The sequence below is a fragment of the Lemur catta genome, chromosome 8 (assembly GCF_020740605.2).
Source record: "Lemur catta isolate mLemCat1 chromosome 8, mLemCat1.pri, whole genome shotgun sequence".
Lineage (NCBI taxonomy): Eukaryota > Metazoa > Chordata > Mammalia > Primates > Lemuridae > Lemur > Lemur catta.
The window spans coordinates 94,286,741-94,312,375 of NC_059135.1; the positions used below are offsets into that span (position 1 = coordinate 94,286,741).

The 25,635-nt window shown below is 44.4% G+C and overlaps 1 protein-coding gene across 5 annotated transcripts in view; it reads right to left on the reverse strand.

The window, feature by feature from the left end:
* The window catches only part of CLASP1 (cytoplasmic linker associated protein 1), a 264,483-nt gene that overhangs the window by 18,321 nt on the left and 220,527 nt on the right, over positions 1–25,635 (reverse strand). For 4 of the 5 annotated variants that reach the window (XM_045559400.1, XM_045559396.1, XM_045559398.1 and 1 more), the window contains 4 exons: positions 19,710–19,860; positions 12,193–12,436; positions 9,741–9,931; positions 7,844–7,972 (listed from right to left, as the gene is read on the reverse strand). In XM_045559400.1, coding sequence (XP_045415356.1) covers positions 7,844–7,972; positions 9,741–9,931; positions 12,193–12,436; positions 19,710–19,860 — 715 coding nt within the window. The remainder of the gene's footprint in view (positions 1–7,843; positions 7,973–9,740; positions 9,932–12,192; positions 12,437–19,709; positions 19,861–25,635) is intronic. The other variant, XM_045559399.1, reaches the window with a different exon arrangement.

The following is a 25,635-nucleotide window of genomic DNA, read 5'->3' on the forward strand; positions in this document are numbered from 1 at the left end:
AGGATTGATGAGACAAGGCATAAATCACCAGGTTTGCGGTGAGAGCTCAACCATGAGGCTCTCCTCCCCTCCCTCACCTGTGCACCACTGCCGTTCAGGTTGAATTGAATTACCCTACAGTGAGCTACAGGGAAAACAGCATTTCAGATCTGCTGTGCTGAAACTCAAACCCAAGGAGAACGTCCTCTTATAAAAACCTATGAATTCTAGATACAGCCTGCATGAAGCATTTAATCAGATGTATCTAACATGGGAGTTGAGGCGGGGAGGTTCCTGAAATGCCTGAAAATAAAACGTCAGAAGCTACACATTAAGATGGGTAGCTTGAGGCCCTCACTTTCACTGGAGTTAGAGAAAGTTTCCCAAGACACACTGGCTTTGGCAAGACAGGTAGGTGTTCTTGACTTCCCTCTATATGCCAAGCCCCTGGCTTTGGCAAGCTGCCCGAAGTGGGGTGAACTTTAAGTTTTGCCCCTGTGTTCTATGTAACATAAGAAGCAAAGATTATAAATGTAAGCAAACAGAGAGCAAAAGTAAACACAGGCAACAGAAAGAAAGAACAGTACTGCTTAGTAGACAGGGTGGCCAGAAGTGGCCAAGGATTTAAAAAGGGGAGTGGTATTCAAAAAGCGAGATGAAGATGACTTTTTGCTTATAATCTGCCTTGAATGATCCAAACTGTTTCAATTCTGCTGATTTCACTACAGTCTAGTTAGAAACATCAGAATTCTTCCCTATTAGAGTTAGCAAAATAGGCTGAGTGTAGTAGCTCATGCCTGTAATCCCAGCACTTTGGGAGGCTGAGGCAGGAGGAGCACTTGAGGCCAGGAGTTCGAGACCAGCCTGAGCAACACAGTGAGACCCTGTTTCTACAAAAAAATTTAAAAAATGAGCTGGGTGTGGTGATGCGCACCTGTAGCCCTAGTTACATGGGAGGCTGGGGTGGGAGGAGGGAGGATAGCTTGAGCCCAGGAGTTTGAGGTTACAGTGAGCTACGACTGCACCACTGCTCTCCAGCTGGGCAAAAGAAAGAGACTCTATCTCTTAAAAAACAAACAGAAACACTAAAGGTAGTGAAAAAGTGTCTAGCCATGGAAAGCATAATTTTTACATCTAGCTTTTAAAAACAGGACCATCACTCAGAATATTGATCAATGTTTGCTTAAAGATAAGGTTTCTTTCTTTTAGAGCACAGAAGTTCTCAACATTTGGATTAAAGGTTTTAAGTTAACAAAATTTGATCTGGCTCTGTCACTGACACATCAGAGTAAATGTTTGAGTTAAAGAAAGAAAAAAAAAAGAAAGAAAGAAAAGCAAACGTCCAGAAATCTGGAATCGAACTCTTGCAGAGAATCCCGAGTTAAGGCTCCTCTCGTTTGGAAGCTAAGGAAAGGGTGGCGCCACCTTCTGGGAAAGGCTGGAAAGACCTTATAAAAATCTGATGGACGCTTGAGCTTAGGTGTCCACCAGTCCACAGGGAAAATGACCAACGCTCCAGATTGGCACTGACATAATTCTGGGATCGGCAGTGGACTGCCAACATGGACCTGAACCTGCGGTGACAGTCCTCATTTAGGTAGGCTCAGTACCAAAGCAGGGACAGAGGAAAAGCTCCAGCCTTTAAGTCTGGAGACCTGAGTTCTAGACTAGCCAGGTGATCTTGGGGTACATTTCTGCTTTCCAGGCCTCAGTTTTCCTTATCAGTAAAATGAAAGGGAGAACCCAAATCAAGCATTTTAAAATTATTTTGGATAATAAAATCTTATCATCACATGAGGAGTGTTTTCCCCTGAAAAATGCACACACAAAAAATTCCACGGAGCTTCAAAGACGCTAAGAGGGGCAGTGTCTCGATGAAGTGATCTCTAACAAGACAGTTGTCACAGATTCTAGTAAAAGCAGATTCAAGGCAACACAATCTTCAAATGAGGTCAGGGTCTTAGGTGGGTGATTTAATCTGTCCTACTCCAAGGACTAGAATTAGGGCCAATGACAAGGAGCTGGAAGAGGGGCCGGGGGCCCAGAGGTAGCTGTGTCCTGCCATCCTGGAGGACTCTGCAGAGGCGGGGCTGGCGTCCCGGGAGGCACTCAGCATCGGACGAGCTGAGGCCCGCACACAACAAGGCTCCTTCTCTGCATTTCTAACTCCAACACCCACCTCTAAAAATTCATGGCATTTTCTACCCTAATGCTGACAATGTACCAGCTACTACAGCACAAATAAGGACACAGCCAAACAAAGCCGTAACCAAAAGATGCAAGTTGTATTTTTAATTGATGTTTTAGAGTTTATTCAATTGAATTAAAATAGCCTCTAAGATGTATTTAGAGAAAGGCAGTTACATCTGCTTTGTGCAGAATTTTAAAGAGTTGACAACAATTCTATTTAAAATCAGTCACTCTTCAATGAAAGAGGATAAAAAAGATAATATCTTCAATTTTCAACAATGTCAGCCACTTTATCTCCCTTGACTTGATGTCCACCCCCAGGGCAGGACATCAAGCACCCCCCACCCCCAAGCTGGCATACAAGCTCCACAGACATCCAGACAGTGTCTGTGCCTGTCCACAGTCTCACAGCCAGTGAGCTGGTGTAAGCAGCACGTGAACCCAGGTCTTTAAATTCCACACTCAGTGGCTCTTTCTGAAGCTACAGAAGCCGAAGTCAGGGAGTCACATGTGGCTCCTAGGAGGGCCTCAGTTCATCAGTGAGGAGGAACTACTTGCCCTCCCCCTGCACAGCAGCAGGAGCAGCCGCCACTCAGAGCTGGACACCGTGGCTTCGCAATTCCCAAGTCTGCAAGGTGGGATACGCATCTCCACTGACACAGAGAGCGTGATGGCTCACAGAAAGGGTAAGTGCTCCTGCCATCTTGGTTCAGTGGGATTCAAGCAGCGCAGGCCCTCTCCCTGGGCCACGAGCCTTGACTCCTTAGACTCCTATCTATACCTGCTCCTTGTCAGCCCATCTCAGGTTCGAACCTCCTCAGAACTCTTCTTTGACTATTCTCGCCCACTCTAAACTCCTGGTCCACTTCACCCTGAAGCACACACTGATTCTGATTCTTTGCTTTAACCTCAACTAAATAAACACCATAAGCTCCTCGAAGATTGCAATACCTACCCCCCGAGCCCATAATAAAACATTTATCAGAGTTTGTGCTATTAGTGTCAGACTGCTGGCTCAGCAACTTGGAACCTCTCTAAGAAGCTATATAGGTTTTTGGTTTTGTCTTTTTATTAAAAAGCAAAAACTCACATAGGAAAGGGGGCTTCTGGTCACATCCCAAGGTTGGGCCCATGGAAAACTGCAGATTTAGAATCTACAAGGATTTAGGTTTGTTACTCAACAGCAACTTCTATTATCTCTAGGCTAGATGAAACACAGATAATCATCTAGTCCATTCCCTGGGCTCACAGATAAGGAAAAACCAAGGTCTGGGGAGGTGGAGTCATTTCCCCAGGTTCACGCAGTGTACTGCCCCCCAGAATGTACTGACACACACGCCTGCTGCCCTGAGAGGCATCAAAGGGCCATTCCTGAGTGCAGCGGGTCTGGCTGAGCCGAGGTCAACTAGTGATTCTAACTGTTATTTGAAGCAGAACATTAGCTCAGTAACACGCTGTCTCTGGCACACTGCGGCTTCTCTCTGTCCACAGCATTTGTCGAAAGGACTACGTAGGACACATCACACTGTCTGGGCAAAGCAGAAGCCAGATAGCTAGTCTCAGGACTTTCTCTTTTCTTTTTAAAATAACTTTGATCTGATTTTGCTTTTCTAATTTCTTAAAGTCATAAGATATAAAATTAACTGGTAATGATTTAAAAATAAAACCCCTGGAGATGTAATAATGGTTGTTTTATATTTATCTAAAAATCAAACTTCCCCAAACAAGCCAAATCACTTGAAGCTGGATTCTGATGCCTCAAACATCAGGACTTTCGTGCATGTCATAAGAACTGTTTGATGACCCAGTATAGTGACATAAAATGATGCTAACATTTTCCTCTTTCAATAGGCAAATGTAACTGAATATTCACTACTGTGGCAAAGTTCAGAAAAACCTAAGTCTAATGACTGAAAAGTCTCAATAAGAGTATCTTCAAGAAATAGAGATGGCACCTCTTTCAGGTTTAAACATTTACTGAGAACTTCAACACTGTAGGTACTATATGCAAGACAATGGGAGCAACAACTATTCTTGCATTAAATGTGTATAAAATAATTTGTAATTAGTATATTAATTATTTCCCAAGAAATGGGTGCTTCTGAAACAAATAAGGCTGTTTGTGAAGTTTTATGTAGCAAAATTGGCCCATCATATGACAGTTTTAAAAGCTTACTTCCCTATCATATAACTTTGATTCTCCCAACAGTCCTCCTTATCCAGGGTTACATGAAGATGAATCTGGCAAGAGAGCTAGAGAACAGGAGAAGCTGCACTGAAAACCAGGTTTCCTGCCTCACGATTCACACCTCACCCTGACCCCAGAATTTCTGCATAGTATCCGTTCTCTTTTTAAATCCTCTCTTCTTAATTGCTAAAGGAGAAATTCTGTATAGTCCAAACAGACTAAAAATTCTAAAATAAGAAGAATTCAAATTTACAAAATTATACTGAGAAACAGGAAATGGGCTCAAGATGTCAAAAGGTCACTCCCAAGGCCTTAGCCCTTTAGGGTGTTTGCTAAATGCTAACACTACTGCAAACCACAGTAACTTCACTAATGAGGTATTAGAAACGCAATAGCAAAATTCATTTACTAAAAAGATAAAAAAGGAGTTAGATAATGAAAGAGACTTACTTATTCAATTAGAGACTATGAAAACATTATGTCTAAGCTGATGAACACCAATTTTTGAAATAAAAACTCTAAACTGGTCTCCAAATCCTCCTATCTTGCTTAGGATGGATGGCGTCTGAGATAGATTTAGTACCTGGCACATTTTCAATGTGCAAGAAAAATATTCTACACACATCGCTTCTTTTAAAAGAACCTGAGAACACGGACCCTTGCTTATAGGATGAGAAAACAATCTATTTTATCATCAGCCCTATCTCATCCATCTTCCCTAAGAGCATTTATGGCAAACTTCAGTTTACAGAAACGTGTTTCAAGAAGTTGTCCTTCCTTGATGCAGTTCCACAGCCAGAACTACGGTGCGTGTGTTGGTGCGGTAACATTGCACCAGCAAGGGGAAGACAGCTGGTGCCAAGGTCTCTCAGAGCAGCCCTGGGTTAACCTGCCAGGTCTCTTGTTCTTCATCTCCTGCTGAAGCCTCGGTTTTGCCTGGGAATGTAAGACCAACTAGCTTCTTATAAGAAGGAAGTTCCAAGAGAATCTGGAAGAACTAACAAGACAGGAAAATAGGCTATATTTTTGTATGACAAATACAGTAACTGAGTCTAGAAACATTCTGGATCCTTTCCAAGAAATGTACTGAATGTAATGATAAGAAAATGGAAGACTAGAGAAATACGTGTCATACTAATATGCTAACAAGATGCCTACAACACAAACATTATGTGCATCTCTTTTGCCCTAAAAAACAGAACCAAGGAATGGAGACAGATTGGTTAAAATAAGAGAAAGATGAGAAGAATTTTAAAGGAAAAGAAAAAGAAAAACCCAACCTAAAACCTAAATATACTGATGTCTGAATCAGTAGCTTCTGGCAAAGTGACAGAGTGAAGTTTCATAAGGAAACTTCAAGGACAGCGCGTCAAGGTGAGTTGGGAAGTATGCAAAGCAGGCCTGCCAGCACGGGCACTCCTCTCAGAACGCGCCTCCTCCCCTGCTCTACCAGGTCGTCAGTGACAGCAGCGTGGGGACCCTCAGGTCACAGGAATTCCAAGTTCACTGAGTGCTGCTAAGGTTATTTTATGCAAGAGATAGTTTCTGCTCTTTTACCCTCAGCAATTTAAGAAACCTCATTATTTCTCTCCTAAATTTCTTATTTCGCAGGGAAAAAAACAAGATCCCAAAGGAAAACAGTAAAGAGTAAATCGAGTATTTAATTCTGTTAACTTATGTTTCTTAGCACCCACTGTCAAAGTTTTAAAGATCAGGGAGCCCACTTTAAAGATATACATCTTTTAACTGGAAAGTGCGTGCCAAAACACTGTGGATGGCTAATCATTTCACCTTAATGCCCCATTCTAAGTACGTGCTCCTCCATGAAAACTGATATCATCTCTATATAAAATAATATCAATTTTATTTCATTTTTGATCATGTATTCTCATTAAGGAGAAGCAATTATGGTTAAAAAAAAAAAAATCAGCACAGGCCAACTGCCCCTTAAAAGAGACACAAGACCTGGCTCACACATCTCGGTTCTGCCAGTTACTGCTGTGCCTAAGGTTCCTCTAGGACCTTCCTTCCTCACCTGGGAATCATTACATTGACCATATTAACTCATCTTGTACCGTACTCATCATTTTTTAAACGAGTCATTATAAATGGAAAGTGTTTTGTGCAGACATGAGTGATTATTACCATCATCCAACTAAGTCAGATTTCAGAAACACAGTTATTAGTTTGAAAACACATCTATATCATCTATGTACTGAGTGCTGTGCTAGGACCAGCAGGTGCGGAGATGCCCATCCAAGGACGAGACCCCTGGCCTTGCTGGCTACAGTCGTGGTGGAGATTTGAGGATGTCAAACCAGTCACTGCTCAAGCAGGTGCACAACTGCCAAAGAAAAAAATACAATCTAGGGTCTCATTCATTTTGCAGATGGAAGAATTGCTCTAATCACAGTTCCCTTAACCCATGAGCGTACTCACAAGAGAATCATAGAAGAGCCAAGAGACTGACCTGAGCAAGTGGTTATTATGACTTTAGGGTCAAACCTATCATTTCTCACACTGAGTTTTCTGAAGTTCTAATACACATTTCTGTTCCCCACACAAAGCCTTTCATTGAAGGGCATCGCTGAGATCAACTGTATTCAGGACAGCTCCAGCCACCTCCCCACTCTCTGTAGCTATCTGAAGGCCTGGTGAGTCACAGGGGCTGGACAATCCGACAAGCCACTGACTAAGTGTTCCCTGAGTGCCCACCGTCTGCAGCCTGTATGCAGGGCGGAGACCATTCTTCCTGCTCTCCAACAGGCAGCTGAGCTCCCACAGCCCAGGAACTGCAGGGATGGCTTGCTAGCATTTGAAATGTTCAGGGGTGAGCAAAGGGGGTGTGGCAGGGCTGCCTCTGCTCAGCCTCATCTTGCAGAGAGAAGCACACTGAAAAGGGCCGGGGAGGGGGGATGGCCAACAGAGCATGCTATCCACTGTTGGCAAGCACTGGGCTGGAATGTCCCTGGCCAACTCATTTAATTCTCATGAGAAACTATGTCATAATATCGGTCCCTATTTTACACACCAAGAAATGGAGGCTCAGAAGGTGAAATGACTTGTCCATGGATCTGGAGCAAGGAGGTGTTGGTTCTAGGACTTGCATGTCTGTGATTCCAAAGCCAGTCTCCACTTCCCACAGCAGGCTGCCAGAGGCTGAATGCCAGAAGGGAGTGGCAGACTCCTCCTTTCTACCAAAGCAATGAGAAGCCTGGGCATGGAACAGCCCTCAGGGAAAGGGCAAGCCTGCAGGACACAGGGACAGGCAGCTGGGAACCTAACAAATAGCGCTGGCCCTGGAACTGCACTGCTGCTCAGCCACGATGATGGCAATGGGAACTTCTCTCTGTGTGGCACACAGCTGACTTCCAAAGAAGGGGCTCTCTATAAAGCTTACGCCCTGATTCTGCCTCCTCTCCCCCTGCACCCCAGCTACACTCCCAGGCCCATCTGTTCAGCATCCTGGCCACGGGGCTGGCTCACCTCCTTGTGGGAGTCTTTGTGGGCTTCCAGAGTCTTCATGATCGTCAGCTCGGCATAGTTTTTAAATCTTGCTGGCTGGTTTCTCAGAATTTCCCGCAGAACTCTCAATGCTAGTGCTCGAATTGAATGCTGGAGTACAAGAGGAAAGGAAGACATCACCAAACAACACACAGCACTCGACTACACATACCCATCGGCAGCTTCCAGCAAGGCTAAGCACCCAATTCGGGCTTCCGTGGCATCTCGCAGACCCCTCGACGCAGATCACAGGGTTTGCGTGACACTGGCTCTCTAGTGGTCAGCTCCATTAGGGGAGGCACAGCGTCTTACGGAGACATTCCCAGGACCAGCACCTGAGAGGGATCTGACAAAGGCTTCTTCAGTGAGCCTTGCACTTGAGACCAAATGAGGATGATGCACCTAAGTTCATTATCAGTCTCCCGGGGATTTCCAGATTTCCTAAGGCTTTGGCCTACAAATTATCCTTTTGTAAAATGTACTAAGGACATATTCAAAGCATCTACACATTTCATCAACATGGGCTGTAAGTCTGTGAACTCTCTAGGACAGCTGAAGACCCGTCGTTATTCCTAACCTTCTGTGTGCTGAGATCACCGGGTTTGTACAGGCCTTGCGTTGTTCAAGGCAGAGTCACGCGTTTGGAGGAGAGCCATTCCAAACAGACTCCTAATCTCAATAAAAGAGAATGGAGTTTACACCAAACAGAGCCAAAAAGTACATCCTGATTCTCTGTCACTCATCTACACAGTTCACACACTAATGCACCATTTACCTGCCCTCTACATGACATCATTTTATCTCCCGAGAGAGCTCCACCAGGCATAACTGCTTCAATAGCCCATACCTCGCTTTAGGAAAAATAAAACAGATCTTTTATTACCACTCTTCTATCTTTACATATCCCTAAACCAAATCATTAATCTGAAGCATCAGAAAGCGATCCAAGTCACCATGGCACACACCAGCCTTCCCCTCACCCAGCCACCATGAAGGTCCCCTCCAGCGCGGCCCTGGGCTCAGCCTGTCCCCTCCTGGCAATCCTCCTGGTGCTGCCCATCTAACTGCTCACCACACATACTCTACTTTTGTTTTTGCTGGCCTACACAGAGCTCACTACAGAGATGGAGTTTCCCTTCTAGAGTTTAATCCCAGCAATGCCCAACATTTACTCCTGTCTCCATATAAGGGACCAGCTCCACAGGCGGGAGAAAGCAGGAATTTGACTAGATACTGTCTCCTTTAAGAGGCATCTCCTATGTGCCCTGTGCAGATCACAGACCAGGAATGCCACAAATGCCTAGTATGTCACATTCAAATGTCCTGGTGTGAAGAGTGCTTTTATAATTTTAAAACTAATAATACAAGAGTCACATTTCTGGAACCCATCACTTGACTGATTAAGAGTACTAGAACTGTTAATCTCTGTAGGGGTGAACCAGAATAGAATTTCATGGAATGTAGCATTTAGGAATGTTTTTGAAAAAATAAACTTCTCTATTTCTCAATTACACATGAAGTAAAAACGAACCACACAAGGAAAATAGTGCATCCTAAAAGATCATGCTCTATGCTAACAAAGTTTTAAGAAATTCTGCATTAAAGTACTAGATACAGGAGTAAGTTTCCCTCAACTACTATAAACCCAGTTACACATAAGACAGAACTTGCATATAAGCCAAGATGAAGCCTGTCACTGATAAAAACACTGCCTTACTAATAAGTGCTCAGAAAATATGTGAAAAATGAACAAATAAGTATTCTGATGGAAACAGTAAGCACAATCCAGAAAGGAAAGCTGAAGCCAACCCCGAGAGAAAAGGACATCGTGACCCCATTCCATGGAAAGGGGCAAGGGAAGGCCACACCAGCGCCTCACATCTTTGTCTCCGAGGGTCTCCAGCAGCAGGAGCAGAATGGTCTTGAAGTGCTCCTCCCAGACGCCCAGGCTGTCCTCCCGCGTGATCTTGAGCAGCTCCAGCAGGGCGCCCTTCCTTTCCTCCACCCGCTCGTTGTGGTTGGACAGCTCCTTCAGGAGGTCAGCCACCAGGTCAGAATGGTCGATGGGCACTGGAGACACACAAGGCAGACGGCACCTCAAGAAGCAGCAGTGGCACAGGGGCTCCCTCAGTGGTGCCCAGCGAGCCTTCCCTGCCTGCCCCATCTCCCAGAGGCGATACCCCCCACCCGTCCCTTCTGCCCCCCGCCCCGCTTTGCTGCCGGCCTCAGCCTGCACCCCCTCAGCAGACCTTGTCACCGAAGTCTGTAAAAGCAGAGGTGCGAGACCAGCAGGCCAGTGCCAGCAGCCAACGTCTTCACCCTTGCTTATCTCAGACAGAGGAGAAAGGCCAGCACCTCCCAAGCCTCTCCTCCACTGTCGTCTCCCACACTCTCTCCCACTGCCACAGTCCTGAGTCAGCCCCCACGGGACAGCCTCTGCCCAGGATCAAATCCACTTCCATACGCACATTTTCCTCAAGGCCTCCTCACCATCACATCTGATTAATATCTATTCCCTTCTCGAATGTCCAAAGCTTAGGAACCAGCCTGGTGAACAAATCTCAATCAAGGTGCTTGGACAATTCATGGACTATCTATTGAAAGGCTAAAGAATTGACTCAAGATCATTTAGCATAACTACCTGCAGGGACTTGAACCATGGTTTATGTGGTAGAAAGGCACATCCTTTCTCTTTCTATGTTCTTTTAAGAGAACTTACCTCTGAATATTCAACTTTAAATAGAGAGGATGAAAAAACAAACCAATCAGACAAGTCATTAGGAACTACTTAAATGTGTATTTGCATATTTCTCTAGCTTCTAAGATTAGGGAGCAAACATTCAAGGAAGTCCGAAATGGTAAAGAACTCTTGTCATTTTTCCTCTGCCATCCCGCCTTTTTCTTTAAGCCTTTTAGTACACAGTTGATGAATAATAACCAACATCTAATCTGTATTCTACTTTAATGAAGATCAACAATGGATAAGGTAAATGATGTGCCAATTCAATAAAGAATGAAAAGAAACAGTCCACTTCTCACAGAAAGCGTGAGTCATAAACACTACATCCCATCAGCCTCCCACCCAGTAGACAGATGCTTGGGCAGCTTGAGCTGCCACCCACCAGCAATTAGCAACTAACAGCCAGGGGATGACACCTGCAATCCCTGAAGACACTTCTGCTTTCAAACAGCAGGAGGACTTCCCTTCCATCGCAGCATCCTGTCACTGTCTGATCCCTGAGCAGTGCAGCTTTCTTTCCTTTGTGTCCCCGCAGAATCTGGCATCTGCCTCTAGCATGGCCTTCCTCTCGTACTAGTGTGATCACTGTGAGTCTGTTCCCGCCAGGCCTGAAGCTAGCTCTCTGAGGCCAGGGACTGTGTCTCACTTACCCCTGGCAACCAATCCACACACCCCACAACACCCAGGGGACCTCAGGGAAAGTTAACTGTTTATAATTTTAATTTAGGGTTCCAATTTAATTCATCATTCAAACTTAGAGAACAACAAGCTTTAAATCAAAACATATATATATGTAATTTAAAAAATAACCGTCAAGTTGAAATAAACTAAAACATGTGAAAAGGACAGTGAGGTGAATAAAGAAATAATGGACATGTGAGTCAGGAAAAAACAGATTAGCTCTGCTCCAGACGGCGTATGCTTTACTTTGGGCAAGTAGCTTAACCTTTCTGAACCTCAGTTTCTTACATCTGTAAAATGGGAACAATCCTCTCTATTTCAGTTAAACGAAACATATACAACACTCAGTCGCGGCATGAGCACATGGCAATGCAAGCATGCGTCTGTCAGACCCCTCTCTCTCTACTGCCGCACACAGTCCGCACAGCTCCAAGAGGACCTGGTCAACGCTGGTGCAAGAGAAGGGGGCAGCCTCTCGGCAGCGCTCAGGACCTCACTCCGCAGCCCGCAGAACTGGGAAGGACGGGCCAGAGGCCTTTGCAAACGCCGCGTTCCTTGCTGGAAATGCCGTGCCCCCACCTCATTCACTCCTGCTCCCTCGCCCTCCGGATCAGGTTCTGGTTCTGCAGCCAGGCCTCCCCGGCGGCGCAGTCAGCCTGGCAGTGTTAAACTGCACGGCTGTTTCCTAACTGCCTCCTCGACTAGACTTCCAGAGGGCGGGGACTGCCTGCACTTGTGTTCACTGTTCCAGCACACAGCAGGGACTAGGCACGCAGCTTCTGAACAAGTGACTGACCGGAACAGACCCAGCCTCTCCGTTTACGTTGGACCAGTCGGCCCGGCTGGTCAGGAAGGAGGGGAAGCGCAGGAAGCACTTCTGGACGGGACAATCGAGCAAAGAGAGACCAACCGTCTCGAAGCTGCTCCATGTCGTCGTCGAACACGGCCTCCTTGAGGGCTGTCTTGTCATAGGTGTTGATGGTGTCCGAGTAGGGATACGGGTTGTAGTCTCGCGCCCGCGGCCCCGGGAAGGCGCGCGGAGGCTGGGTGTTGAGGAGGGAGGTCTTGTTGTCCAGCGCCGTCCTGCCTCCTTCCACTTCACTGCCGCCCCGGCCCTCGGTGGCGGGGGAGGCCGCGCCCCCATCGCGGGACACCTAGAGCACAGCACACTGTCAGCTCCCTTCTGGGACTTCTACAGCCTTTTCCTTTGAAAGCTCAGAGATGTTAGGAGGGCCAGAGACGTTCACTTGAAATCTGGCCACCGACAAAAGGACAGTTATTAGTATTTCAGTTTGCAAATACCAAATTCATAAACTGCCAGGAAAGGAACAGAACATGCCTACATTTGCAGCTATTCATCCATTTACACTTCCAATCTGCTTTACTTTGTAATTTGGTGATTCATTTTATTCAAATGTTTTCTGAGGGATTTATATCACGAAATTCTGAAGAGTCCCCTGAGAAGGGAAGGCTGACCACCTCACACCCCCTCGAGGACTCCGGCGAGCCTGCACCGCACCCTGGGGCTTTCACCACCACCAGTCAGCCCTTCTCCCTGGGGCCCCGACCAACACCCACGGGAGAAGCCCACAACTGCCAGTACAAGGCCTGAGGCACTCCTCCACCCAGGCCCACACCAGTTCCTTGTGTGGATACATTCCCACCACGGGGTGCGCCAGACCATGCTTAGCGACCTCCCCTCCCAGGCAGGTCACTCTTGCTTGGATGTCTCTGGCTCAGTTGTTCTTTATGCTAGGTCAAAGCACAGTCTTCAGTATTTTCTGAGTTTTGTTTTCTTCCCTAGTATATTCTGAGCGTTGTCATCTGGCCTCTGTGCTATGGTTTGGACCCCTCTGCTCTTGGGGTCCTCTCTTTAAGGCGCTCTGGCCAGTCTAGCTCCCTTTGCAGGGTGGCCCTGTGACCAGGCAGGTGTGGGCTGCCTGCTGGCAGTGTGGCAAGACCGTCGTTTTCCTCATTCCAGACAACTGTCTACACAACGGTGGACGCGTTCTGTGGTGATTCCTACGGCAAAAGTTTTTACTTGTACTGCTGAAAAGACACATCTCTCTCATTTAGTACGTGATACATTTGTGTACAAGTTGTGGAGAAACAAATGTAACATATCACTGTAACCATTTGTAAGTGTATAATTCAGTGACATTAAATACATTTTCTTTTTTTTTTTTTGAGACAGAGTGTCACTCTGTTGCCCGGGCTAGAGTGAGTGCCGTGGCGTCAGCCTAGCTCACAGCAACCTCAAACTCCTGGGCTTAAGCGATCCTACTGCCTCAGCCTCCCAGGTAGCTGGGACTACAGGCATGCGCCACCATGCCCGGCTAATTTTTTCTATATATATTTTAGTTGGCCAGCTAATTTGTTTCTATTTTTAGTAGAGATGGGTCTCGCTCTTGCTCAGGCTGGTCTCGAACTCCTGACCTTAAGCGATCCACCCGCCTCAGCCTCCCAGAGTGTTAGGATTACAGGCGTGAGCCACCGCGCCCGGCCTAAATACATTTTCGATGTGTAACCACCACCACTATGTATACCCTGAATTTTCTCATCTTCCCCAATAAAAACTCTGTACCTATTACGTAATCATTCTCTTGCCCCTTCTCCCCTCCCCCGGCCCACGGCAGCCCCTATTTCACTCTTTATGAATTTGCCTATACTAGGCGCCCAGACCACCTCATGTCACTGGAATTGTAAATCTCTGTCCTTTTGTGACTGGCTTATTTCACTTGCCGTAAGATTTTCAAGGTTTATCCATGTTGTAGCAAGTATAAGATTTCATCCTTTTTGAGGTTAAATGATAAATGTCATTGTATGTATGTGGCACATCTTGTTTATCCATTCACCTGATAGACACTTGGGCTGCTTCCACCTCCTGGCTAGTGTGAATGAGGCTGCTGTGCACACTGGTGCACAAACGCCTGCTTGAGTCCTCTCTTGAAATTCTTTTGGATATATGCCTAGTGGAAGTGCTGAGATGCATTTGGTTTTTAACAGGCACAAAGAAGATTTATATTAATTTAATTAGGATGCAAAAAGAATATATAATATATGCATAGATATGAATAAATTAAGACTGAAAATCTATAAATCAAATCTTAACAGGGGTTTTCTCTGGTTGGGAAAAAATTCATGGATGATTTTCATTTTTGTCTCTTTGTAACTCTTCTAAAAAATGTATTACTGTCATAATAAAAAATTATTTATAAATGGAAAAAGTGTTTAAAAAAACTTTGGACATTGAAAAAATAAAGCTAAACTATCCTAATTCTAATCATCTTTAATAACAATAAAATCTCACTTTTCTTACTTGTATATTACCCTAGTCTTTGTCTACATGTAGATTTTATACAGTGGGGATCCCAGTGTACATAGTACACATTAGCTTATGTTTTGCTTTCCTCATAGCTTAAGTATTTCCCATGTGAATGAAGTTTTTGTAACCACCATGTTTAATAATACCACTGCTTCTAAATGTGTTTTCGTAAGATTTACTTAATTATTCCCCTTCTACTGTTTATAATTTTTTTGATAGTGTAGATAATGCTGAAATAAACTACTTTGTGGCATTGTGTTTTTTTCCTTTTGTTGAGTTCTTTCTTAGTGTATGTTACCAAAAGTTAGATTATTGGATAAAGAATATGAAAATCACTTTTGCTAAATATAATTTAACTGAGTTCCAAAACAACTGTTATCAATTCCCCATGCCAACAATATTATACTAGCTCCCTATAACCCAGCATTAAATGTTTCGTTGTTATTGTTAAGACAGGGTCTTGTTCTATCACCTAGGCTGGAGAAAAATGGCATCATAATAGCACTCTGCAACCTCAAACTTCTGGGCTCAAGTGATCCTCCTATCTCAGCCTCCTGAATAGCTGGGACTATTCCCAGCTATTCCCAGGCATGCATCACCATGCCTGGTTAATTTTTCTATTTTTGTAGAGATGGGGTCTCAATATATCGTCCAGGCTTGTCTAGAACTCCTGGCCTCAAGCGATTTGCCCACCTTGGTCTCCTACAGTGCTGGGTTAAGGGCATAAGCCACCATACCAGCTCTAGCATTAAATGTTATAATTTCTACTTAAAGCAAAGCAGAATAGAACCTCGATATATGTTCTGTGATTGCCTGCAAGGATGGACTTCCTTCTCCACATTGAATGTTTTCATTTCTGCTCTGCGACCTACCCTCCCACTGGATCTGACATTCATCCTATAGGCTTCTGTCTTACTAGACTGGGTCTCCTCATCAAGCTTAAGAAGAGATGTGTTGGTTCCTGAGTCTTTCATGTATAATGCAGTTTTTTATCTACTACTTCAGCTTCTTAGCTAAAAGTCTGGTAACTGGTGGCTAGGAAAATGAATTTCGAACCTCCCCAATTCTTCGATTTTCACTTCCACTCCATCTATGCCCCCACCTCTCAAGACCACATCCTCCAGTGGAGCAGCCACTGCCTGACTCCGTGCCTGGCCCTGCAGCTCATTCACTGCGTTCCTCCCACTCCAGCGTCCAGTGGTGACGCTGAGGCTTTTCGGGTCTTTCTTGCCTCTTCACTTTCTCCCTATCCAGCTTCACTCCTTTCAACTCTCATCACAGCACTTTCATACTTTGAAAAGCCAAAAACCATCTAAACGTTCCCAAGCAGGATACTGGCTACATGTCTACAGTATGTCCATAGGATGAATGATTGTGCAGCCATAAAATTCACATGGAAGAACAGACAGGGGCAAGCGTGCCAGATGGTATGCACAGTGTGATGTCACTTTTATAAGAACACTCCACACACTCCCCTACACACATATAGGTATAAACACACACAAAGGAATAGAAAACTACACAGTATAATGTTAATGGTGGTTATCTCTAGAGATAGTGATTTCCTTTTTTCCCCCCACTTTCTAAGCATCATATTTGTTAGGCATATTTTACATTTATAATTGGGAAAGTAATCCCTCCTGTATCCATGTTTCCCTGGGGTCTCTGCTGTTCCTGGCAGGATGTTGGATTCCCTAGTCAGATCCCCCCACTCCTTATAGGGGCTTTGGAAACCTTTCTCATTCTCCCCACCACAAGCAAGCCTCCGGCCTCAAAGCAAGCCTCCTCCCCCTGCCCAGACGGAGCAGGAGCCGCAGCGGGAATGCGCTCTACTTCCTGTCCCATGCCCACCCAGCCCTCTTCCCAAGGCCAGTCGTTCTGCCTGGGCCCGAATCTCATGCCCCCCCAGATCCTGGCCACTAGTCCCTGCTCCCCTCCACTGCGTAGGCAGTACCTTTCTCTCAGCTGGCCCCACTGGCCTCTAAACAGGTCAGGTCTGTCCCATCGAAAAGCATCCTGAATCCCACCCTTCTCTAGTCTATTCCTTGAGTCACTTCTCAATCTACTGTGATCTGGTTTCCACTCACAACTCGGCGAGAACTATGCTGGAAGGAACTAAATTTGGGGACTGCAGACTATAACTATGTGCAAACTTTATTTAAGAAGAAAAACATAAAGTTCAAATAGCGGGCCCATTCTCAAAGGAAAGGTCTTGACTTTATATCAAAACACTGGCAAGCAAATGTATATTTTATATATTTTAGGTTAAAATAGAGTATTTAATGCAGATAGTAAACAAAGTTCAGTGGAGCCCTTTCATTCCATATGTCACCTGTGACCTCTACGTCACAAGGCCCCTTTGGCTAGACTGTCCTCCCCAGACAGTTTCCCTTAACGTCTATGTTTCTCTTAACCATACTGCTCCCTCCAGTCATCTCTACCTTCTGTCCTTCCTTTAGTGCTGACGCTCCTTAACATTCTGTCTGGACACTTTACCTAGTGACTTCACTCACTTTTCTTTAGTTACCATCAAGCAACTAATCAAAAACCTGTCAAGTCTCTATTTCCAGCCTAAATCGCTAGCTGAAACTCCAGACTGGTATATCCAAAAGCCTATGCTGTGGGGATATTCCATAGGTCCTGCAATTCATATATATTCAAAACAATTCATTACATTCCAAAGAAGTCACCATGCACTTTTTTCTCCTTCTAGGATATTATTCCACTGAATCACACCAGCCCCCCAAAACTTCTGACTCTTCTGTTTCTGCTCACGCCCTACTCAACCCCACTTCCTCCAGAATTGTTCTCCATTCCACAGTGACAGCAAATAAGTGTGACCACACCACTTCCCTACTGAAAAATCCTTCAAAGACTCTCCAGTGTCCCCAGGGTACAGTCCCTGGTGGAAGTCCCTGGGGTGGGTGTCCTTCCTGAGCCGGCCTCTGCAGCCCTGCTCTGGACCTCCCCAACCACATGACCTGCCCGCCCTCTCCACTTCCGCCACCTGAATGGGACATCACACTGTGCCCAGTCCCATCTCTCAGCCTCTGCACAGGCCCTCTTCTCTGATCAGAATCCTCTTGACTTTCGCGCCTCCACTCAGAGGGAGACATCATCTCTTCTGTGCACCCTTCTTGAGCGCTGAGACTGGCCGGAATGTCTCCTGAATGCCAAGCCCCGACCACACACAATGCACCATGGTCTCATGCTTATCTGCCACCTCCCCCAGAGACCCGAGCTCCCAGACAGCCATATTGGTGTCTGGTTCAGGCTTACCATTTTTGTCACATCATAGCGACAAAACTACCTCTGGCATAAACAAAAGCAACCTGAGAAAAAAGGCATTTGACATTCCTCACAAAGATAGCTAATAGTTACTCTTTTGAACTTTTGTAAAACTGTCTCTTAAAATACTACTATTCTATGGCTATTATCAAAAAGATAAGAAATAACAAAATGCTGGTGAGGATGTGGAGAAAAGGGAACTCTCATACACTATTAATGGGAAAGCAAATCAGTACAGCCACTATGGAAAATAGTATGGAGGCTTCTCAAAAAACTAATAATAGAATTACCATATAATGCAGCAATCTCACTATTGAGTATTTAGCCAAAGGAAAGGAAATCAGTATGTATCAAAGAGATACCTAACCTTCATGTTTATTTTTTTATTTTTTTATTTTTTTGAGACAGAGTCTCGTTCTGTTGCCCGGGCTAGAGTGAGTGCCATGGTGTCAGCCTAGCTCACAGCAACCTCAAACTCCTGGGCTTAAGCGATCCTACTGCCTCAGCCTCCTGAGTAGCTGGGACTATAGGCATGCGCCACCATGCCCGGCTAATTTTTTCTATATATATTTTTAGTTGGCCAGATAATTTCTTTCTATTTTTAGCAGAGACGGGGTCTCGCTCTTGCTCAGGCTGGTCTCGAACTCCTGACCTCGAGCGATCCACCCGCCTCGGCCTCCCAGAGTGCTAGGATTACAGGCGTGAGCCACCGCACCCGGCCTAACCTTCATGTTTATTGCAGCATTGTTCACAATCACCAGGATATGGAATCAACCTAAGTGTCTCACAATGAATGAAGGGATAAAGAAAATGTGGTATATACATACGATAAAATACTATACAGCCATAAAAAGAACGAAATCCTGTCATTCAGAGCCAACATGGATGGAACTGGAGGACTTTATGTTAAATGAAATAACTTAGACACAGAAAGAAATACTGCACCTTCTCATATATGGGAGCTAAAAAGACTGAGCTCACAAAAGTAGAGAGAACTGTGGTTATTAGAGACTGGGAAGTAGAGAGGGGAGGGGAAGATGGGGAGAGGTTGGTTAATGGGTACAAAATTACAGTTAGATAGGAAGAGTAAGTTCTAGTATCCTGTAGCACTGTAGGGTAATTATAGTTAACAAGAACTTAATGCATATTTCTAAAAAGCCAGAAGAGAGGACTTTGATATGCTCCCAACACAAAAAAAGTGATAAAATGTTTGAGGTGATGGATATGCTAATTACCTTGATTTCACCATTACACACTGTATATATGTATTGAAATATCACTCTGTATCCCATAAATATGTATAATTATTTATGTGTCAACTAAAAAAAAAAAGGAAAAAAAATACTAACTACAGGCCGGGTGCGGTGGCTCACGCCTGTAATCCTAGCCCTCTGGGAGGCCGAGGTGGGTGGATCGCTCGAGGTCAGGAGTTTGAGACCAGCCTGAGCGAGACCCCGTCTCTACTAAAAATAGAAATAAAAATTATCTGGACAACTAAAAATATATATAGAAAAAATTAGCCGGGCATGGTTGCGCGTGCCTGTAGTCTCAGCTACTCGGGAGGCTGAGGCAGGAGGATCGCTTAAGCCCAGGAGTTTGAGGTTGCTGTGAGTGAGGCTGATGCCACGGCACTCACTCTAGCCCGGGCAACAAAGTGAGACTCTGTCTCACAAAAAAAAAAAAAAAAAAAAAAAAATACTAACTACAGAATAAAATAATGTTGAAGTTCAGTAACCAAGGTGGTCAGTGTTCAGAAGACTCGGTAAATGTCATTTAATTGATATGTTGTTCTCTTTTAGCCTGGGGATACTTACAATATCACTGTCCTTTTTGCCATCTCGTTTAATTGGCTCATTCAGATCCTCTTGACTTCGAAAACTAAACTTTTCAATGGCTTCTGTAACTCCACGCAGAGAACTATAGATTTCTTCAGAGTTCAGGTTCTCTGTATCATAGTCCAGCATGCTAAAGATCAAAAATATTTTATTTCTTAAATTGAGGCATATACATAAAATTGAGATATGGGCATAAGTTACTTCCAGTAATTGACAGAGTAAGATATAATTATAGTTTTGTTTCTTTAGGTGATTTGGAATGAAAAGCAGACATCTTTTGTTAAAGTACCACCACTGGACAATTACACATCTTCCTTGTCACATCTGGTCCCAAACACATTACATCAGCACTCAATAAAAACCAGTGGGAAACAACAACAACCACGAGAATGCACGAACTCAAAGAGTGACAACTGGTGACTGAATGCACGAGGTAATGAAAGTGGAAAAATAACTTTCTTATCTTGCAGATGGAAAACAGTCGTTTGGTTGTTACTGGTCTCAAATGTACAAACATAAAGAAAGAAAAATGGGCACCTGGAAATAAAGCCAGTACTATAAACAAATTTCACACGAGCAAAGCAAATGACCTCACAAGACTGGGTTATGCTTGCCAGTATCCAACCTAGAAAACTAATAAAAGCCTATTTAAAAAAACAAAAACAAAACAACTCTATGACTCAAAGTCAGAGCCCCCCTACCAATGGGCTCCTGAAAGTCTAACTCTCATGTCATCTCACCCAGGAGTTTGCTGTGAATATCAAGACTCTTCTGGATGCTTCCACTGGAGTTTGATAATAAAAGCAGATTTTATAAAAAGTCACATTCCTGGATGGACATCTAAAAACCCTTCAAAAAGCAAGAAATACTTGTCCCTCATGGAAAAGTGATGTCAACTATTGTCTTTTTAGACACTGAGCACAGCAAAACATGAAATGCAACAAAAAAGCTAAACATTCCTTTCGTGTAATATAGTTTCTCAGCAAGTGCCCTTTAGATGTCTGAAAAGGGTACAGAAACAGGGAGGATCCTGAGAACAAAACCATCACTGCCCTCACTGAGACTATCAAAGAAAAGCACAGGACGGATATATCAGCATAAAGAAAGCAAAATAAGAAGTAACAGTCAACCAAGGGCAAGTAAAAAAAAAAAATTTAGCTTAAATGTCACTTAAGAACATATTCAAGAAAAGATGAGACGAGTTAGTCTAATTTAACTTGGAGAAATCCTGAGCTCTACTGAGGATTGCTAGGGACGCTCAAAGAATTCTTAGCTGTATATAAGTGAGTATGCAACTTTATTAAGGACTAAAGAGTACTCTTTCTGTTCTTCAAAGACTAGTAACTGAAGAAACCAGGCACTCACTGGCAGGAACCCATCCTAACGCCAAGACAACCAACTAGTTACATTCCCCCAAGAAGCAAGTTCCCTGTGACATAAAAACAATTAACATTTACTAAGCCCCTCCCCCTACTTAAAAAAAAAGTTTGGGCAGATGAGCAATACAAGATTTGGAGACTCCCACTTGGAGTAGCCAGATCTCTGCCGGCTAAGGTTGCAATGATCCCAGTGTTTTCTAAGGCGAGAGCACGAGATCTGAACTCACTCCCCAGAGATGGAGGCTATTTGCCTAAATGGCAAAACTAGCCCAGATAGAACCCATCTTTCCTGATGAATGGAAGAAAACACACACCTTAACTGTATTTGGAGAGCTCACAAAAATACATGCCAAATCAAAGATTGGCTCCGGCATCAAATGAAAAGAAAGGTGAACCTGGAACACGTTTGCAGCTGAAATTCCATGTATATACTGATGGGGGTGGAATTAAAAACCTGAACAGAATTCAAAACCTCAACCCCTTCTAAGTTCACAAGGCTGTCTGTATATGAGGCAATACCCCTTGGATGTGAAGAAGGCATGACCGAGGCACCAGAGGCTTCCTACCCCCTTTCCTTAGAACACCAAATACTAGCTTACATACGAACAAAAGCATTTATACATCTGGCCAGTACACTATTTTTTTATATGTAAAAACTGAGTATTATGACTCAAACAAAAAATATATACAAGATGTAAAAAAAAATGCCTTAAAATACTTTTAATCACAACAACCAAAAATAATATAGCATAGCCCATGCAAAAGAAAAAACAATTAAAAACGGAAAGAATGATGGGATGGACAAGAGGAAATCCAGAGGAATGTTCAAGTTGTTTAAGGGATGTCACAATATTATTTTCCACATGTCGCTTCAGATAATGTTAGCTTTCAGATAATTCATCTCATTATTCTTAACCTGAACTTTCTTAAAATATTTCATTTCAGTTCATACAACTTTACCATTATAATAGCCTCTTTTTACATTAAGAAAATAAAGTATTCTGCCAGGTAATGTTCCTCCTTCCCATTTTAAAGTAATAAACCAACTCAAACTTCCAATTCAGGAGCACCATGTGCATGTCTAAGTGCAATCTGAGGTGACTTCGTTTAGACGCACTAGCTTGAGGATTGAAGTATCTCCTTGGTATGAAGCTAAAACTGTGAGCTCCAGGTGAGAGACATACTGCTTTCCTCTAACAGGAAACAGACACTGCTATGTTCTTTGCTATTTTTATTCTTTGGCTTGATGCACCTTTTTTTTGATACATCAATAAGTCCGCCCTTCACAGGAAAAAAGGAATTTGCTGTGAATGCCTCCATGAGGGAGCAGATGCTGTGTCCTCACAAGAAAGACAGGAGGGAGCAGCAGCACAGCCTCAGAAGGTGACTGAGAAGAGACTTAGGTAAACCTCAAGCTGCCATCTGTCCGTTTGTCTTGTTTTAGCTATAACCCCAGGACATAATCCTTTGGGTTAAAGGTCAGGTCCTGGTCACCCGCAAACACAATGATTAGACCCCCAGAAGGGTTTCCTTAGGGTTCTTTAGATTAGGAAGTTACTCGGTCAACAGTCACTGACCTAAGGTCAGGCCATGTCAGCCAATACTGAAGCTGAATACAGCCCTGGGCTTGCCTGCTCTAAAGGATCCTATCCAGGGTGAGGAGAAACAGGGGTCTCCAAGAAGGAACTGGAGAGAGGAAGTCTGCCTTCTAAGGTTTTCTTCTTTGTCATTTTGTAGGGACAGAATACTAGGCATGGAGTAAGGATAATCACTCCTTGTCATGAAGCCAATAGGATTTTGGCACAGAGCAAAGAGACAGACATAGACCCCCTCATGTAACTGACAGATGCACAGCTAACCTTTAAACAAAGACAGTGACATGCTTTGTTAACATTAAAGACAGCAGTCGTCTCCTTATCTGCTTGCTCTAACCTTGTATATCTAGAAAAACTCATCATAGGGTTCTCTGTAAACTTTAGAAGTTACTTTTAGAGCTGTAAGAGCTTCAAAAGAAAGATGTTGTTAAAATATTTAGCAGACTTGTTTACTGTGCTTGGCTTTGCTATGTTGAGGATACAAAAGTAGAAATGCAAATCTTCTGTGCAAAAGCTATCTATAAAACATTTCAAAAGCAACAGACTGTCTCTTTTTTTAATTCCTGTCCCATCACAGAAGGTACAAACTCATCTTACAAAGCATAATGACAGCTGGGTTGCCCTGTGCACTAACAGGTTTCTAGGGAAGGGATTCTCTGGTCTTTGGACCTTTACAAAAATCACCCCGAGAGACCCTCAAATAAACATCTGTAGTACTCTGTGGCCCCTTCTTCATATCACAGATTTACCATTGTATTAATATTTGAGGGAAGCCCACCCCTTCTTCTAGACTCACAACATTGTCAGATTCAACCAGTGTCCGTAAGCTTCACTCAGCACCAACTGCAGGGGCGTGTGAGGTGAGTGACAGCTCTCCTTCCTAGAGGCAGGCATCTGCGGTGACATGTAACAGCGATCCCACCTCCTGGGGCTTCCTTTCTGGATTTGTGCACTCAGACTAACACCACATAACAGCCACAGAGTCAGCAGTGCTGACAGCGAGCAAGTCTCTTTTGTTTCTTAGTGGCATGGCTGGTGCACTTGAGAAGCATGCTAAGGAAACTGTTCCCATATCGCTTGCCTTGACTTCACGGCATTTCCTAAGCTCCTTCTGGGGGCTGAGCACTGCTCTAGGCCGAAAGGCCTACAACAGTAGACAGCGATGAACCTAGTCGGGTGACGAAAGGGTCATCTGTTCCTGTGACATGGCAGGAGCCATACTCGTGAGATTCGGCAAAGACTACACACCTGCTCACGCTTCTCACCAAGGCTCTCCTCCTGCTAGGCTGAGCCAAGGCAGGGACCACTGAGAGGCTTTCCAAAAGACCTGAGACGACCTTGGAAATGCAATAATATTGTGACACCTCAGACAAGTTTAACAGGTAGTGTGTTACCTGGGAGAGTAAGAGCGCCTGAGAGTCTTGTGGGAGGGAGCGGTGGGAATGGAGTTAGGCTGAGAAAAGGGAGGTGGGTGCTTCGATAGCCCATCGGCACTCCAACCCCATAACCGACTGCAGTGATCAGAAGAGGAAAGTCAGAGAGAGAAACACAAAAGGCAAGGGGGGGGTGGGGAGGAAGGCACTCAAGTGTCTTAGAGCCGCCTCTTTCCTTGACAAAGTTCTATGAAAATTAATCAGAGCAAAATTAACACTTCATCACATAGAGGAAAAAAAACAAATTTTGTTTTACAATTTGGTCCTCATAAGACTGCTTTATTCTTTCCCCTCCCAACCATGGGATGCATTTACAACTTAAAATCACTGAGATTTCAAGTGTGTCTATGTGTGAAATTGTGTATATGTGTGAGTATGCCTGCCTGCGTTGGGAAGGATGTCATAAGCACTGACAAGAAAATATGGATGTTCAGTTTCAGATAACTCATCAGTTGTTTTAGAAAGAACCAAAGAAGGAATTACAGGGCTTCAATTCAAATGCAACCAGAGGGAATCCGGCAGGAAGACTCAGAGACCTTGCTAGTCGGATAAGATCACTCCAGTGTGGGACAACGTGGTCTCTGGGGCTGGGATCCAATCACATGGAGTTCAGAGACCGCCACAAGCAATTTCCTTCTGAAAGAACTGCAGCACCACCAGAAGGCTAGGGCATTAAGTCTCAGCTGGCCAGCTCAGAGTAGGGGAGCCAAAAAAATCAAATTCCTCTGTTCATATCACCTAATATGACAATGAAAATTCATCTTGGAACACAGGTATTCGTCTTCAGTTAACAAATGTCCCTGGGTAACCTGGGCTTGCAGAGGCCCCAAAGGAAGTTCTAATAAACTGCTGCAATTCGAAAGGATGGCGTGAGAGAGTGGTAAAGGGAGGAGCTGGACTGGCCGGTGACGTGGGCGGGGCCCGGGGCAGAGTCCACGGCATCAGAGACCAGAGCAGCCCTGCCTGCACCGCATTCACTGGCATCCTCACTGCAGGGGCCCTGGCACAGCACGCTCACCAACCCCTGAGCCCAGGTATGGTTTTACAAGCAAAATAAGGTGTGGAGATGAGAGGTCACTGCCACCCAGAGGCCTAAAGACCTTCTCCAAGTCACACACTGGGTCAGAGGTGAGGGCAAAAGAAGAACACAGGTGACGCTTCAGGCTGGGGCTCTGCTGATGGGGAAGGAGAGGGCAGACGCACCCGCCTCCAAGTGTGGGGCAGGGGCTCCAGTTAGCCCCCACTCTGATCTCATGGATGCCCTTGATTCTCTGACATGAGGAATGTAAAATCTACCTAAAATTACTTCTACTGCTATGAGACACAAAGGATATTTATGAAGTGCCATCCTGCTCTATGACATGTTTGCCAAGAATATGTGGCAGACTAGAGCAAGGACCACCATATACTTTTTGTTCATAAAGGAAATGGACTTCAGATGCTTTTTGAATCTCCCTGCAACTCTGTTTTTCATTTACCCATAAAATCACGCTGGGTA